The following is an 11962-nucleotide window of genomic DNA, read 5'->3' on the forward strand; positions in this document are numbered from 1 at the left end:
GTTAAGGGTACCATCTTTTTTGTCCAGGCCAGTTTTATTAGTTTATTTATTTTTCTTTTTTAATTATTCTGTTGAACCACAATTCAAAAGCAATGTCTGATTTTCAAGTTACTTTGCACAAGATTTTTATCTGTTATTATTTTTGTCGCTTTTGAGTTATTCCATTGACCTGTCGTGGGTCTTTTTTTCTTTAACAGAAGTGTCCACATGTGTATGTACTAATTCACATGAGCTTGGTGAACGTTTGATTATTATATACCGCAATTATAAAAAGGTTTGCACAGGTGTTCAGTTACATTGTTCAAAAAGACTTACATTTATGATTTTTCTTGAATAACATAGTGGAATTGGATACGTGATAATTTTTAAAATAATGGCACAGGTGTTCTAATATGATTTTTTTTTTTTCCTCTTAGATTTGCATACTATACTCTTTGCTGCACTTTAAGCACACCTCCCCTCGCAGCTACACTATACTGCCAAAATTATTCACACATCTGCCATTACACGCATATGAACTTCAGTGACATCCCATTCTTAATCCATAGGGTTTAATATGACGTCGGCCCACCCTTCTATAACAGCTTCAGCTCTTCTGGGAAGGCTTTCCACAAGGTTTAGGAGTGTGTTTATGGGAATTTTTGACCATTCTTCCAGAAGCGCATTTGTGAGGTCAGACACTGATGTTGGACGAGAAGGCCTGGCTCACAGTCTTCACTCTAATTCATCCCAAAGGTGTTCTATGGGGTTGAGGTCAGGACTCTGTACAGGCCAGTCAAGTTCTTCCACACCAAACTCTCTCATCCATGTCTTTATGGACCTTGCTTTGTGCACTGCTGCACATTCATGTTGGAACAGGAAGGGGCCATCCTCAACCTCTTCCCACAAAGTTCGGAACATGGACTTGTCCAAAATCTCGCTGAAGCATTCAGGGTTCCTTTCACTGGAACCAACGGGCCAAGCCCAGCTCCTGAAAAACAACCACATACCATAATCCCCCTTCCACCAAACTTCACACTTGGCACAATGCAGTCAGACAATTGCTGTTCTCCAGGCAACCGCCAAACCCAGATTCGTCCATCAGATTGCTAGATGGAAAAGCGTGATTCGTCACTCCAGAGAATGCGTCTCCACTGCTCTAGAGTCCAGTGGCGGCGTGCTTTATACTACTGCATCCGACGCTTTGCATTGCACTTGGTGGTGTATGGCTTGGATGCAGCTGCTCGGCCATGGAAACCCATTTCATGAAGCTCTCTACACACTGTTCTTGAGCTAATGTGAAGGCCACATGGAGTTTGGAGCTCTGTAGAGATTGACTCTGCAGAAAGTTGGCGACTTCTACGCACTATGCGCTTCAGCATCCGCTGACCCCACTCTGTCATTTTAACGTGGCCTGTCACTTTGTGGCTGAGTTGCAATCGTCGTTCCCAATCACTTCCACTTTGTTATAATACCACTGACAGTTGACTGTGGAATATTTAGTAGTGAGGAAATTTCACGACTGGACTTGTTGCACAGGTGGCATCCTATCACAGTACCACGCTGGAATTCACTGAGCTCCTGAGAGCGACCCATTCTTTCACAAATGTTTGTAGAAGCAGTCTGCATGGTGCTTGATTTTATACACCTATAGCCACGGAAGTGATTGGAACACCTGAATTCAATTATTTGGATCAATCAATCAATCTTTATTTATAAAGCACTTTAAAAACAACAAAGTTGGCCAAAGTGCTGTGCACAGACATGAGAATATAAAAACACATAGACAAATTAGAAACCAGATTAAAATCATAAAACCAATCAAACAATATAAACAATAAGAACCAACATCTCATGCTGATTTAAAAGCCAAAGAGAAAAAATGTTTTTTTCAGAGAGGATTTAAAATGAGGAAGACAGTCTGATGTGCAAAGGCAAATTGTTCCACAGTTTGGGGTCAGCAACTGCAAAGGCAGTTTCCTTTGTCCAGTGAAAATATTTTCCCCCAAGGATTCATGTCAACATATAAAATTACATATATGTACTAAAAAAAAAAACCAAAAAAACAATAAAAAAGCATACAAAAATACACAAACAAAACAAAACATCAAATGAATATTGAATGCTGCACCCCCTTGCGTCACCAGATCATTAGCAACAGGCCACATATATTTACAGTTTCTAGCGTTTCTAGGAACAGCACCACACTGTTTGGTTTCCGCACTGGACATTTACTTCAGGCAGCTTACTTTTTCTCATCAACCAGTGCTCTTACAGAAGAGGCTGGGAGAAAGTCTCTTACATAGCATGAAATATCCCATTTTCCACACATGTGCTTGTGTTAAATTATAAAGTAATATTGCCTGGGCAAAACTACCAAAGCTAAAAATGGTGCCAAGTGAAGTGACGGTAAACACCAGTATTAATCACCAGTAGTAAAATAAGCAAAACAAGCAGACACACCTAGTCACTGTCAAGATGTAACGCGTCAAAATCCCCAGAGCATGACGGTTAGTGAACCGCATTAATTCCATCTTCAAGCAAGCAAAGTAAAGCTTCTTCTAAATAATCCCTTTTTTCACGGTTAGATGCCAGTATTTTATATATGGCTAAAAAAGAGTGTGTTGTTTTTGTCCATGATGTATAAGTACAAATAGCCATTCAGATAAGTGCAAACTAGGTAAAAAAAAGAAAAAATAAAAATGTACAAAAGTTACATTCCAGCAGTGTCCTTTAAAGCTCTATGTTCTTTTGTTGAATAGTCTGGTGACAGATTTTTCCCAGGTTCTTGAACTTTGGCCCCAAATCATCTAGGAACTGCAAATCATCTCCCAGGTTGCTGACTGACAGCTTATCAAGCGACTGGCAAATGCTGCCGTCCCCCTCGTAGGCATACACCGAAGGATAGTGCATGACATTGTCTCCATTCTTCCCATTGGCCAAGTCAAGTCTCTGTGGGATTGTCCAAAAATAAAAATTAATAAATAAAAATCTAGGTCAGTTTGTCAAAAAGAGGACGCATTGAGTATGGAAGTACCGTATAGTTATATATGTGGCACCTAGCCACTTAGACAATCTCTGTGACCTCAGTGATTTAATCCACATTTATGTTATACATTTGAACTTCACTGGTCATTAGAAAGGTCAGGTTCTTATAACTATACGTGATCCACAAACCGCACTTACCCTGCTGAGTTGATCTGTCATGCGTTTGGTTGAATATTGGCGTTGAGAACGCTGGTAATTTGATGAGTTGCCCTGTTGATGAGAGGATTGTCAGATTTTAATCCTAAAATATCATATAAACGCATGGGCTTCCTAGTGCAAAATACACATTTTGTTTCTTAAGGTTTAGATTTGACCTATAACATAAAGAGCCGGTGCAGAGCTCTACTTACCCAGTTGTAGTTTGTCCTGTTTGATGTCATTGTGTAGTGCTGAAGAAAACAAACACACTGTTCAGTTCATTCATCAGTCGAGGCTTGACCTCTGCCTTCTGATGCCCACCTATACTACTGAGTGTATGCTAAACCGCAACCCCATGAATGTTAATGTAAATTAAAAGATCCAATCATTAGACGTGTCTCACATGATGTGCATTTGTTAAAGCAAAATATCTTCAGTCAAACAGAAAGAATACCTCGCGCACAAATGAAGTTAACATTTTGCCGGCACTAGGATGTTCTTAAAATATAGACTCCAGCACCCCCTTGTGGATTTAAGGAAGAACTGTGCAGACTCGACACAAACCTATTAAGACTAGAGGCAGCTAAAGAATTGTTATACTGCCATTATCACTCACCGCTGCCTGTCCGCCGTGGCTCCTGAGGCTCTCTCTTTGATCAAAGGCTGTGGAGTCCATCTGCAGAGGATATAAGGCCAATAAATAAATCAGGGTTTAAGAGAGGACAGCACGCTTACTTCTTCGGCCAAATCTAAATGATAAAATAACCAAAAAATTTATTGTAAATTAAAAATTTCTGTTACTGTTAGATATTTTAATAAAAAAAAACCACAACACTTAAAAATCTGCTACTCACCGTGGTGAACCCTGAGTTGTACTTTTCTATGTTGTCGGCCGTTACTGGGATGCTCGGAGATGTCTAGTTGAGTGGAATCAAAAATAAAAATACAAACGAAAGATATTTTGTGGCAGTTTAGGCAAATCTGAAACTTTTTTTTAATTCATATCTGCGTACGTTCTATGTATCAAAACATTTTTGCGAAATCTGCATTGACAAGGGTCGGTGAATGCGGATTTGACGACTGATCAATTCTAAGTGTAGTTGCCCTCTGTTTAAACACCTGAGCACATTCAGAGGCTACGTCTACTTCACTCCTTTGTCTCACATTCAAAAGCTACCGTGGCACTTCTCAAATAACTGCCAAAAATGTGATTAAAAAAACTATCAAATACTTTGTTGATTTCTTGACAAGTTCACCTCGCGAGCTCCTTGTTACACAATCCTCAATTGCCCTGCAATCTATTGTAGACAAATTACATCATTGCCACACCTTTGCATCACATACCTGTCAGTCATAAAGACGGCCAAAGAAAAATAACAAAACAAGTGGTTTATAGCTGTCATTAAAAAGTTCGACAGGATTAACAGACACATTTTCTTTATGTAACCACTCTACACCGACGCGACTAATGCGCGTCTATGAAAAAGTCAACTGCATAAAAATCATACCTTAATGGAGCCCTGCTTGGTGCCATATGCTACAGACATTCCATTTTTGACTTTTCGAGGTTTGGGCTGAGCCTTGCAGAAAAAAACAGAAAAGTGTAATATAGTGTACAGTCACTGTTGTACGTCCTTAAATTTTGCATACACACACACAGCACAACCAACTCACCATGTTTGCAGAGCCCCCTCCTTCCTCGTTGTACTTGATAAGTGTCTCGTTGCCCTTATCCTCGTCCAAGTACTCAAACTTCTGAGCTTCATTCCCACAAGCAAACACGAGAAGCAGTACTGCAGACACACATCAAAATGACACTAAGAACGTGTATGGTACATTTTTTAAGATCCTGTTTGAATTGGGCCACGAGTTACACATTTTTTCCATTTTTCAGTTTAAAAGATGATTTGCCAGTCAAGAAAGTCGCAGATTGTCATTTAGATTTGTGTATAACCGCTCTTTGACAGTGTACGTAACCAACAACAGCAACGACAACATGACCAAAGCTTTGACATCTTCAGCCTATGAGATGTCACTCTGTGAAACTCCTGTTTATCTATCTACAGATCTTCTGCGTAGCAACGCCTGTGGAGAGAGAACGTTCAGATGAAGACACGTGAGTTTGGGTGTGTAGTCTTTCGAATTACAGCACGTATATTCACATTCACGCTCAAGCTGTTTTATGGCAAACTGTGACTTGCAGCACCCTCTTTTAAATTGACAACCATCACATGTGTAATTTATGGCACAATTCAAATATTGATTACCATATGTATCCTTCCCAAAATAATTCCCCATAATGGTTGCTAATAATATAACAAGTTGCTGATGCTGCTCAATGTCCAACAGTTAAAACTTTGGTTGTACTTGCAAATTTCTGGATTCCCTCTGTATTAACTATTTAACGGATTCAAGTTAGAAGTTTGGAACCATGGGCCAAGCTTAATAATAATGCCAGCAAGATCACTTCAGTCTGCAAATTTAGTTTAGCCAATATCCAGGAATTATCAGAATTTTAATGTTAAATAAACTCTTGATTGAACTGTGTTCAAAATTACAAATGTGTGACTAATTCCCATACTCACACAAAAATAAGAGCAAGCCTGCGATTATCAGTCCAATGCCAGCTGCTCCAAGACTCTTTGTGAGTGGCCCCTTGATGCGACAAACATTGCCTTCTCCACAGTCGCAGACCGTCACTACCAGAGTCTCTTTTCCCATCGCGCTCTGCTGGTCCTTAATAATCAGGGGCACTGAATAGTTACCATAAGGAAGCGACACTCGGCTAACAAGGCCACCTTCTGGACCTGGTGTAGGATGTAAAGATGGATTAACAGTGGTTCTTTGACTGAAATGGTTTGTTTTAGAAATGAGGCTTTAGAGATTTGTACTTACCAAAAGATGGCTCTAGCTTCCATAGCTCCTTCAGAGAGTCATCACCCCCCAGGGAGAAAGTAAAGGGCCCACTGTAAGGATGTGCGTCATTGTCACTCGCAGACACCCTGACCTTGTTAGCCTTGTTTCCACACAGAGTGAGGCTTTTGTCGACCAGAGCAGGTGTGTGGTCATTGATGTCCCCCAAGTGGATGGTGACGGTGCATGTCGCTGTGGCTGGAGGTTCACCTTGAAGGTTCAAGTTAAAAAAAATAAATAAAAATAACTCACTTCAGTAATTAAACTTTTCCTGTTTTTTTTATTTTTCAAATTACAACAGACAGTAGAGCTTCTTCATACCATCATCTATGGCCGCAATGACGACTTTGTAGAGGCTATTTTCAACAAAGGGAGACTCTCTGTCCATTTTCTTAATTGCTGTGACTTTTCCTGTCTTGCCATCAACTGCCACCCAGTCAGCTGGATCTTTTATCAGCTCAAATCTGGTCACAGCAGGAGAATGCAGCAAAACATATTAAGTGAAAAATGTGAAAATCCATCTTGTCCCTTCCTCACACCTTACTGGACTTTACTCTGAGCAGTGGCCATTTCCAAAGGTATGTTTTAAGCAGTTTGTAAATTCAAAGTTGGCCTACAGTGTCTTATTTTACAATAACTTACTATTGACTTTTCTGTGTTGCTCAAGTATGCTTTTTTTTCTTTTTTTTTTGCCTTGATACCTATGAACTCAAACAGTGTATAAACTGACCTTTACTTACACTGTGCCTGTGGCTATGTAACGAACTAGCTTGTTTATGTAAGCCTGTGTACTTATGGCGGTGACTTTATAATATATCATCTAAAGGCTTTTATGTCATTGTCCAATAATCTCCCACTCTATACAGTATCTCTGCCCCCTGACAGCACAGCCATTTGTTCATTGTAGCCAGTTTCTAATAAGAAGAAATAGGTAAATAAAACACAACAAGCACCAACTTTTATAGTATCATACCTCTTTTGTCTAATATTAAGGACACTAGCCTGACTTTCCTGAATGTGCCATATGACCCCCCCCCCCCCAAGAAGATGAATGAATGAATGAATGGATATATATACCCTACCTGATGTTTTTTGAGTCGTAGTCATAAACTTTTGGAGTGAACAGCAGCTTTCCTGGCTCATCTTCTTCCTTCTGATACACGGTAACGGAAGGTGGCTGAAACTCCGGAGGGTCATTGTCATCAATCATCCTGATTGTGATGGTGGCTGTATCTGGGGGTGGCGCTGTACCTGGACCACCAGGTTTAGCTTTACAAACAAATAAGGGTTCAGCGTTCTCCACCTTGATTTGCATTGTGATATTAGTTGTCACTTTGTAATTCTTCTCCTGGAAAAAACACAAGTTCATATCAGTGTTAGTACCAGTAACTGCTGTTTATAACACCACATACCCTTGGGCTTTTAGTTTGGACCATAGAGAATTATCTAAGATTCTGTCAGATTGAGAAAAGCAGAGTTACCTGAACAATGCTCACAATGCCCTCATTGGTTTCTGGGTCAGTCCTAATTTTGTAGATTCCTTTATCATTCCCTTCAATGAAGGAGTAAACGGCACGCCAGCCATCAGTATTAGGAGTGTCTTTGTCCTCTACCTGAACTCTCAAAACATTGTCCAGGAGTACAACTTCTGGGGCATCACCTCGGTACTGAAAATGCAGAAAAGTTTCAAATTCCGCGTTGTGTGACAAATCGAAAAGCAACTTTGCTAATAACAACAATTATACCACCACTAAAAACAACCACGACAATAAAAAACATTCTTGCCTCCCTCTGCTTGAACCTCGGTGGATGAGTGTTTCTGTCAAGAACATTCAGAGTAACAACAGCAGTGGAGGAAAGTGGTGGTTTTCCATGATCTTTTGCCTCAACAATAACTTCATACTTCTTTGCTTTCTGAAACATATGACACAAATGAAAGTTGAGGTTACACTGCAAAATCTATATCTGTGTTTGTTGTAGATACGATAAATCGATGAGACTCACATCGTAGTCAAAGCATCCTTCAAACTTGAGTTGAGCCTCAGTGTTGTGTAGCCTTATCAGATCAATCTTGGGCTCTTGTGGATTCTGTGAAATCACTCTGAAGGTTATGGTGGAGTTGTCAGTTTCTGGCTGATCAAGGTCAACGGCCTTCAATTGTACCGGCAAGTAGTCTGAGAAATGGTTGAAAGGAAGGCAAGGAGAGTAAATGTGTTATAGAAATGTAGGGTGTCTCCTGGAAACATGACAAGTACTTAGTATAACAAAGTAGGAGACAGAATGAAAGGTGTGAAATATTGTGGCTTTAACCCTCTATTGATAAGTTTATTAGTATCAGTCACAGCTGATTGTACGCTATGAGTCATGCTGTAGTGTACACTAAACTATATACTCACTTGATTCTGTATTTTCCGCCACGTTGTCACTTATTTCACTTTTTAGAAATGTAGGTTTGTTGTCATTTATGTCCTTTACTTCGACATCAAACGCCAGTTCCTTGTCAATTGGTTGATTCGTGTCTTCGTCATAGACATCAAATCGGATCTGTGGATAAAAGCACTCATGGTAAAGACTTTGTTTTAAATAAATATCAAGTTTATTTATCATGAGAGGGATTGGTTATGTGGTATTAGCTCACGTGGTAGCAGGGTATCTTCTCTCTGTCAACAGGGGCATGTGCATAGACGACTCCACTTGTTGCGTTAATGCTGAACAGTTTCTCTTCCACGCCATCTCCACTTATCTTGAACCTGTGGTTTTTCCCTGAAGTCTTGTCATTAAACATCTAGACGGAATACACACAGCTTTGCTATCATTTTATGCACATTTGAAGAATAAGAATAATGAGCCAACATACTGACTGACAGTTTCATTTACAAAACGACTTCCTTACCTGAGAAATCTCCATTGGGTACTTCCCTTTCTTTTCCTCTTCTAGTTCAATTGTATTCAGGACCCATCTTCTTTTGGTACGCAGCAAGAGCTCCTAGATGAAGCCAGAATGTAGACTTAATTATACAGTTGTTCTAATTGCTGTCAAAACATTTGAGGAGGCGTTTCAATTTCAAACACGAAGCATTTACCCGTTTGCTCCGTTTGGTCTGAATGCACCCTTGAGAATCGGCCAGGGCTGCTAATGCCACCTGTGTGCACCAGGCAAACAAGATACTATTAGTTATTCATGACATGACAAACAAAAAATGTTGAAAAAAAGTAGTTTTAATACGACATAACTCTTTTCTTTTTCTTTTTTGTGGCCTAGGACAAATTCAAACTATGTGTTCGGGGAGAGGTCGAGCACACACGCACTGTAAGGTCACCGTCTTATCACAGAGCAAAGCAACACATGTACAGGCAATTTTCATTGGTTTAACCTGCACGTCTTAAGACTGTGGTGGGAAACAAGAAGGAAGATTTGTTGTCATGATTTAATTGCCATATACCAGGGTTTTAAAGCCTAACCCTCTGGTTTGTGGACAACCCACTCAACCTACTGAACCACAGTCCCCTAACAACACATAATGTATATTACGGTAACTGTCCGTGGCAAAATATGTGTATTATGTTAGATGATTTTGGAGGTATTTAGTCTTTAAGAGGCAGCAATAGTGGAAACTTAACAGCAGGTTACAGGTAGGTAGAGCGCATTGTTCTCAAACCAGAGAGTTAGCAGAGGTGCTGAAGTGAACTGAACCCAGTTTCTAATTTACTTTTTTATTACTCTCTAAGTATACACTACCTTCTCAAGACACGACCTACTCCTGTTGTCTAAAATTAAAAAATGTTTGTAAGTTTGTGTTCATTATTGTTACTAATAGTTGTATGCTTTTTTAATAAGCAGTAAGGAAACAACATATGGCAACGTTTCCACAACCGAACGCTAAGCACGGAAGTTATATTTTTGTTTTTTATTGTTATTATCTGACTGACTTCCAGTTATACATTAAACAGCAGTTAAATCAATGTGATCACTTGGCAGTTTGAGTTTCCTTAAAATCTGTAGCAGTGGACAAGATTTTTAAGCTCTGCACCAGGCTAACACAAATAAATCTGTCGTCTACTATGTCTGCCAGAGAGCGGGTGTCTGGGTGTGCATTAAAAATACCTTTGTGACCGACAACTGTTTGGCACAAGAAAAAGCAGATTTACGGGACAGTAAAGTGGAACACCTGCACACCTAAAGGCATTTTCACTCAGGAACTGGTAGTAAATTATTAATGCAGTATGGCTTCAGAATAAACAAAGTTAAGCTGCAATACAGATATTTAGATAATGGTAATTAAATAATTAAAGGCACCAGAGTGGTTTGAGATTCCGAATGTGAAACCAAGTTAGTCACATGAAGGTGTATGCGTCACAACCCAACCTGTTCCAGTAATTGTTAAAAATGTGTGCCTTTAAACTCCAGATTGTGGCTCTGCACTGCACATTGTTTTGTAAAGTTCTCAGTTCACACGCAGTATTTCCACAATCAAAAGCATAGAACTTGTTTTGCCTTACTTCTTTATACACCTACCCGCATACTTTACAATTTACAAGTGCTAAGTTTACAGATACTACAGTAAATGGTCCAAGCATGCAGAAGTCCTGTTGTTTCACAGTTTTTCACGGTCAGAGTTCAAGAAATGTTGCCAGTTTAAACTACATAACGCCTTATTAGGACAAGAGATCATTCAAAATGTTATGCCTACCAAAAAGAGCAGGGAAGTTATCCTCATCTTGGTCCACACTGCTTGATATCCTCCGTGGGAGTGCTTCAAAAGAGGCAAAGAGATCTTGAAAAACTGCGCAGAGAGGACAAGCCCACAATGCCTGCAGGGAGCAGATTGGCCGACACTGCAGTTAACAAAAGGCTGTCTGTTCATGCACGCAGTTACATGCAACGCGATATGTTAAATGTAATATTTGTTTTTTTTTGTGCGCATACTTCTTGTGGAGGACAAAGCCGGCTGGGGGAGGGCTTTCTACAGTCTTTCCCATGTGTTTGATGTATATAAATGTGAACTCTCTAAGTGTACTAGGTTGCACTCTTCAGCTCAGGTGTACATCCCTCCGGACTCTATAGCTCAGGTTACCATTTTTTATTCACGTGTGGCCTACATCACTTGCAAATCCGCAGGTGTTACATAAAGAGACTTAAGACTGCCATTTTAAACCCATCAATGCAGTACACCTCGCTCCCAAACTCACCTGTCAGTCATGCTGTATATACAGTACATTTTGACCCCTTTAACCCTAAAATGAGTGTACACAAATTCCCAGGCATGTACTGACGCCATTTTGTTCTTGAGGTTTTGTATTTTCTCGCGCTGTCACAGGGAGGATCACATAAAATACATGTAGCCAGAAGTCCAATATGGAACCGCGAACAAGATTATTATGTAACCCTCTGCTAATGATCATGACCTAAAGTGATTCTCTCTTTGTGTTGTAGTTTTAAAATGAATTTGAATGATGTTGAAATGAGATGCTAAAAATTGCCATAATTGTTAAATAATCGCCTGATCGCAATTATTTGCGCAATTGTTAGAAACGTCTCGGTTCATGTCTATAAAAACACATTAAAATAAAAAGACATCATATAAGACTAGCAGTATTTTAACACCATTTGTGGTTTCTCCCGGTGTCCCCTTCTTCTGTTATGGCTAATCAGTCCTGAGAGGGAAACAGTTTATCAAAAAGTACTTAACTTCTAATTCAGTGACGGTGTGCAGCTACTCTTCGGTACAATTAAAGAAAAAACAGGTACTTAGGGAAATTCTTCAACCATCTAGCAATTTAGTCATTAATCACAGTTATCTGTATGATAATGGTCCACTAAAATTTCTTGATCATGAGAGCCCTCTGTAATGGGCCATTTGGTGTATTTTCAAGAACTGCTGGG

General features: G+C 39.7%; 1 protein-coding gene across 1 annotated transcript; it reads right to left on the reverse strand.

Moving 5' to 3' along the window:
• Positions 1-1664: 1664 nt before the first annotated feature.
• Positions 1665-10853, reverse strand: cdh26.1 (cadherin 26, tandem duplicate 1). Its single transcript, XM_084553558.1, has 19 exons — positions 10770-10853; positions 9162-9221; positions 8972-9064; positions 8717-8863; positions 8475-8622; positions 8083-8252; positions 7864-7992; positions 7560-7745; positions 7161-7426; positions 6400-6542; positions 6061-6288; positions 5751-5972; positions 4840-4958; positions 4674-4745; positions 4020-4082; positions 3782-3841; positions 3378-3416; positions 3166-3237; positions 1665-2931 (listed from the first exon to the last, which is right to left on the reverse strand). The coding sequence occupies exons 1-19, from the start codon at positions 10794-10796 to the stop codon at positions 2713-2715; spliced, it is 2463 nt and encodes an 820-aa protein (XP_084409684.1). The 5' UTR covers positions 10797-10853; the 3' UTR covers positions 1665-2712.
• Positions 10854-11962: the final 1109 nt, after the last annotated feature.

The sequence above is a fragment of the Chelon labrosus genome, assembly GCF_963514085.1.
Source record: "Chelon labrosus genome assembly, chromosome: 10".
In the NCBI taxonomy this organism is placed as follows: domain Eukaryota; kingdom Metazoa; phylum Chordata; class Actinopteri; order Mugiliformes; family Mugilidae; genus Chelon; species Chelon labrosus.

What these genes read in the sequence shown, in the direction of transcription:
- cdh26.1 (XM_084553558.1), bottom strand. Translation starts at nt 10,796, where the DNA reads ATGAGGATAACTTCCCTGCTCTTTTTG. An exon ending in AGACCAAACGGAGCAAACGG is followed by an intron (nt 9,065 to 9,161) that starts GTAAATGCTTCG and finishes GGCTTCATCTAG; the next exon opens with GAGCTCTTGCTGCGTACCAA. An exon ending in AGGCTTGCTCTTATTTTTGT is followed by an intron (nt 4,959 to 5,750) that starts GTGAGTATGGGA and finishes GTGTGTCTGCAG; the next exon opens with TACTGCTTCTCGTGTTTGCT.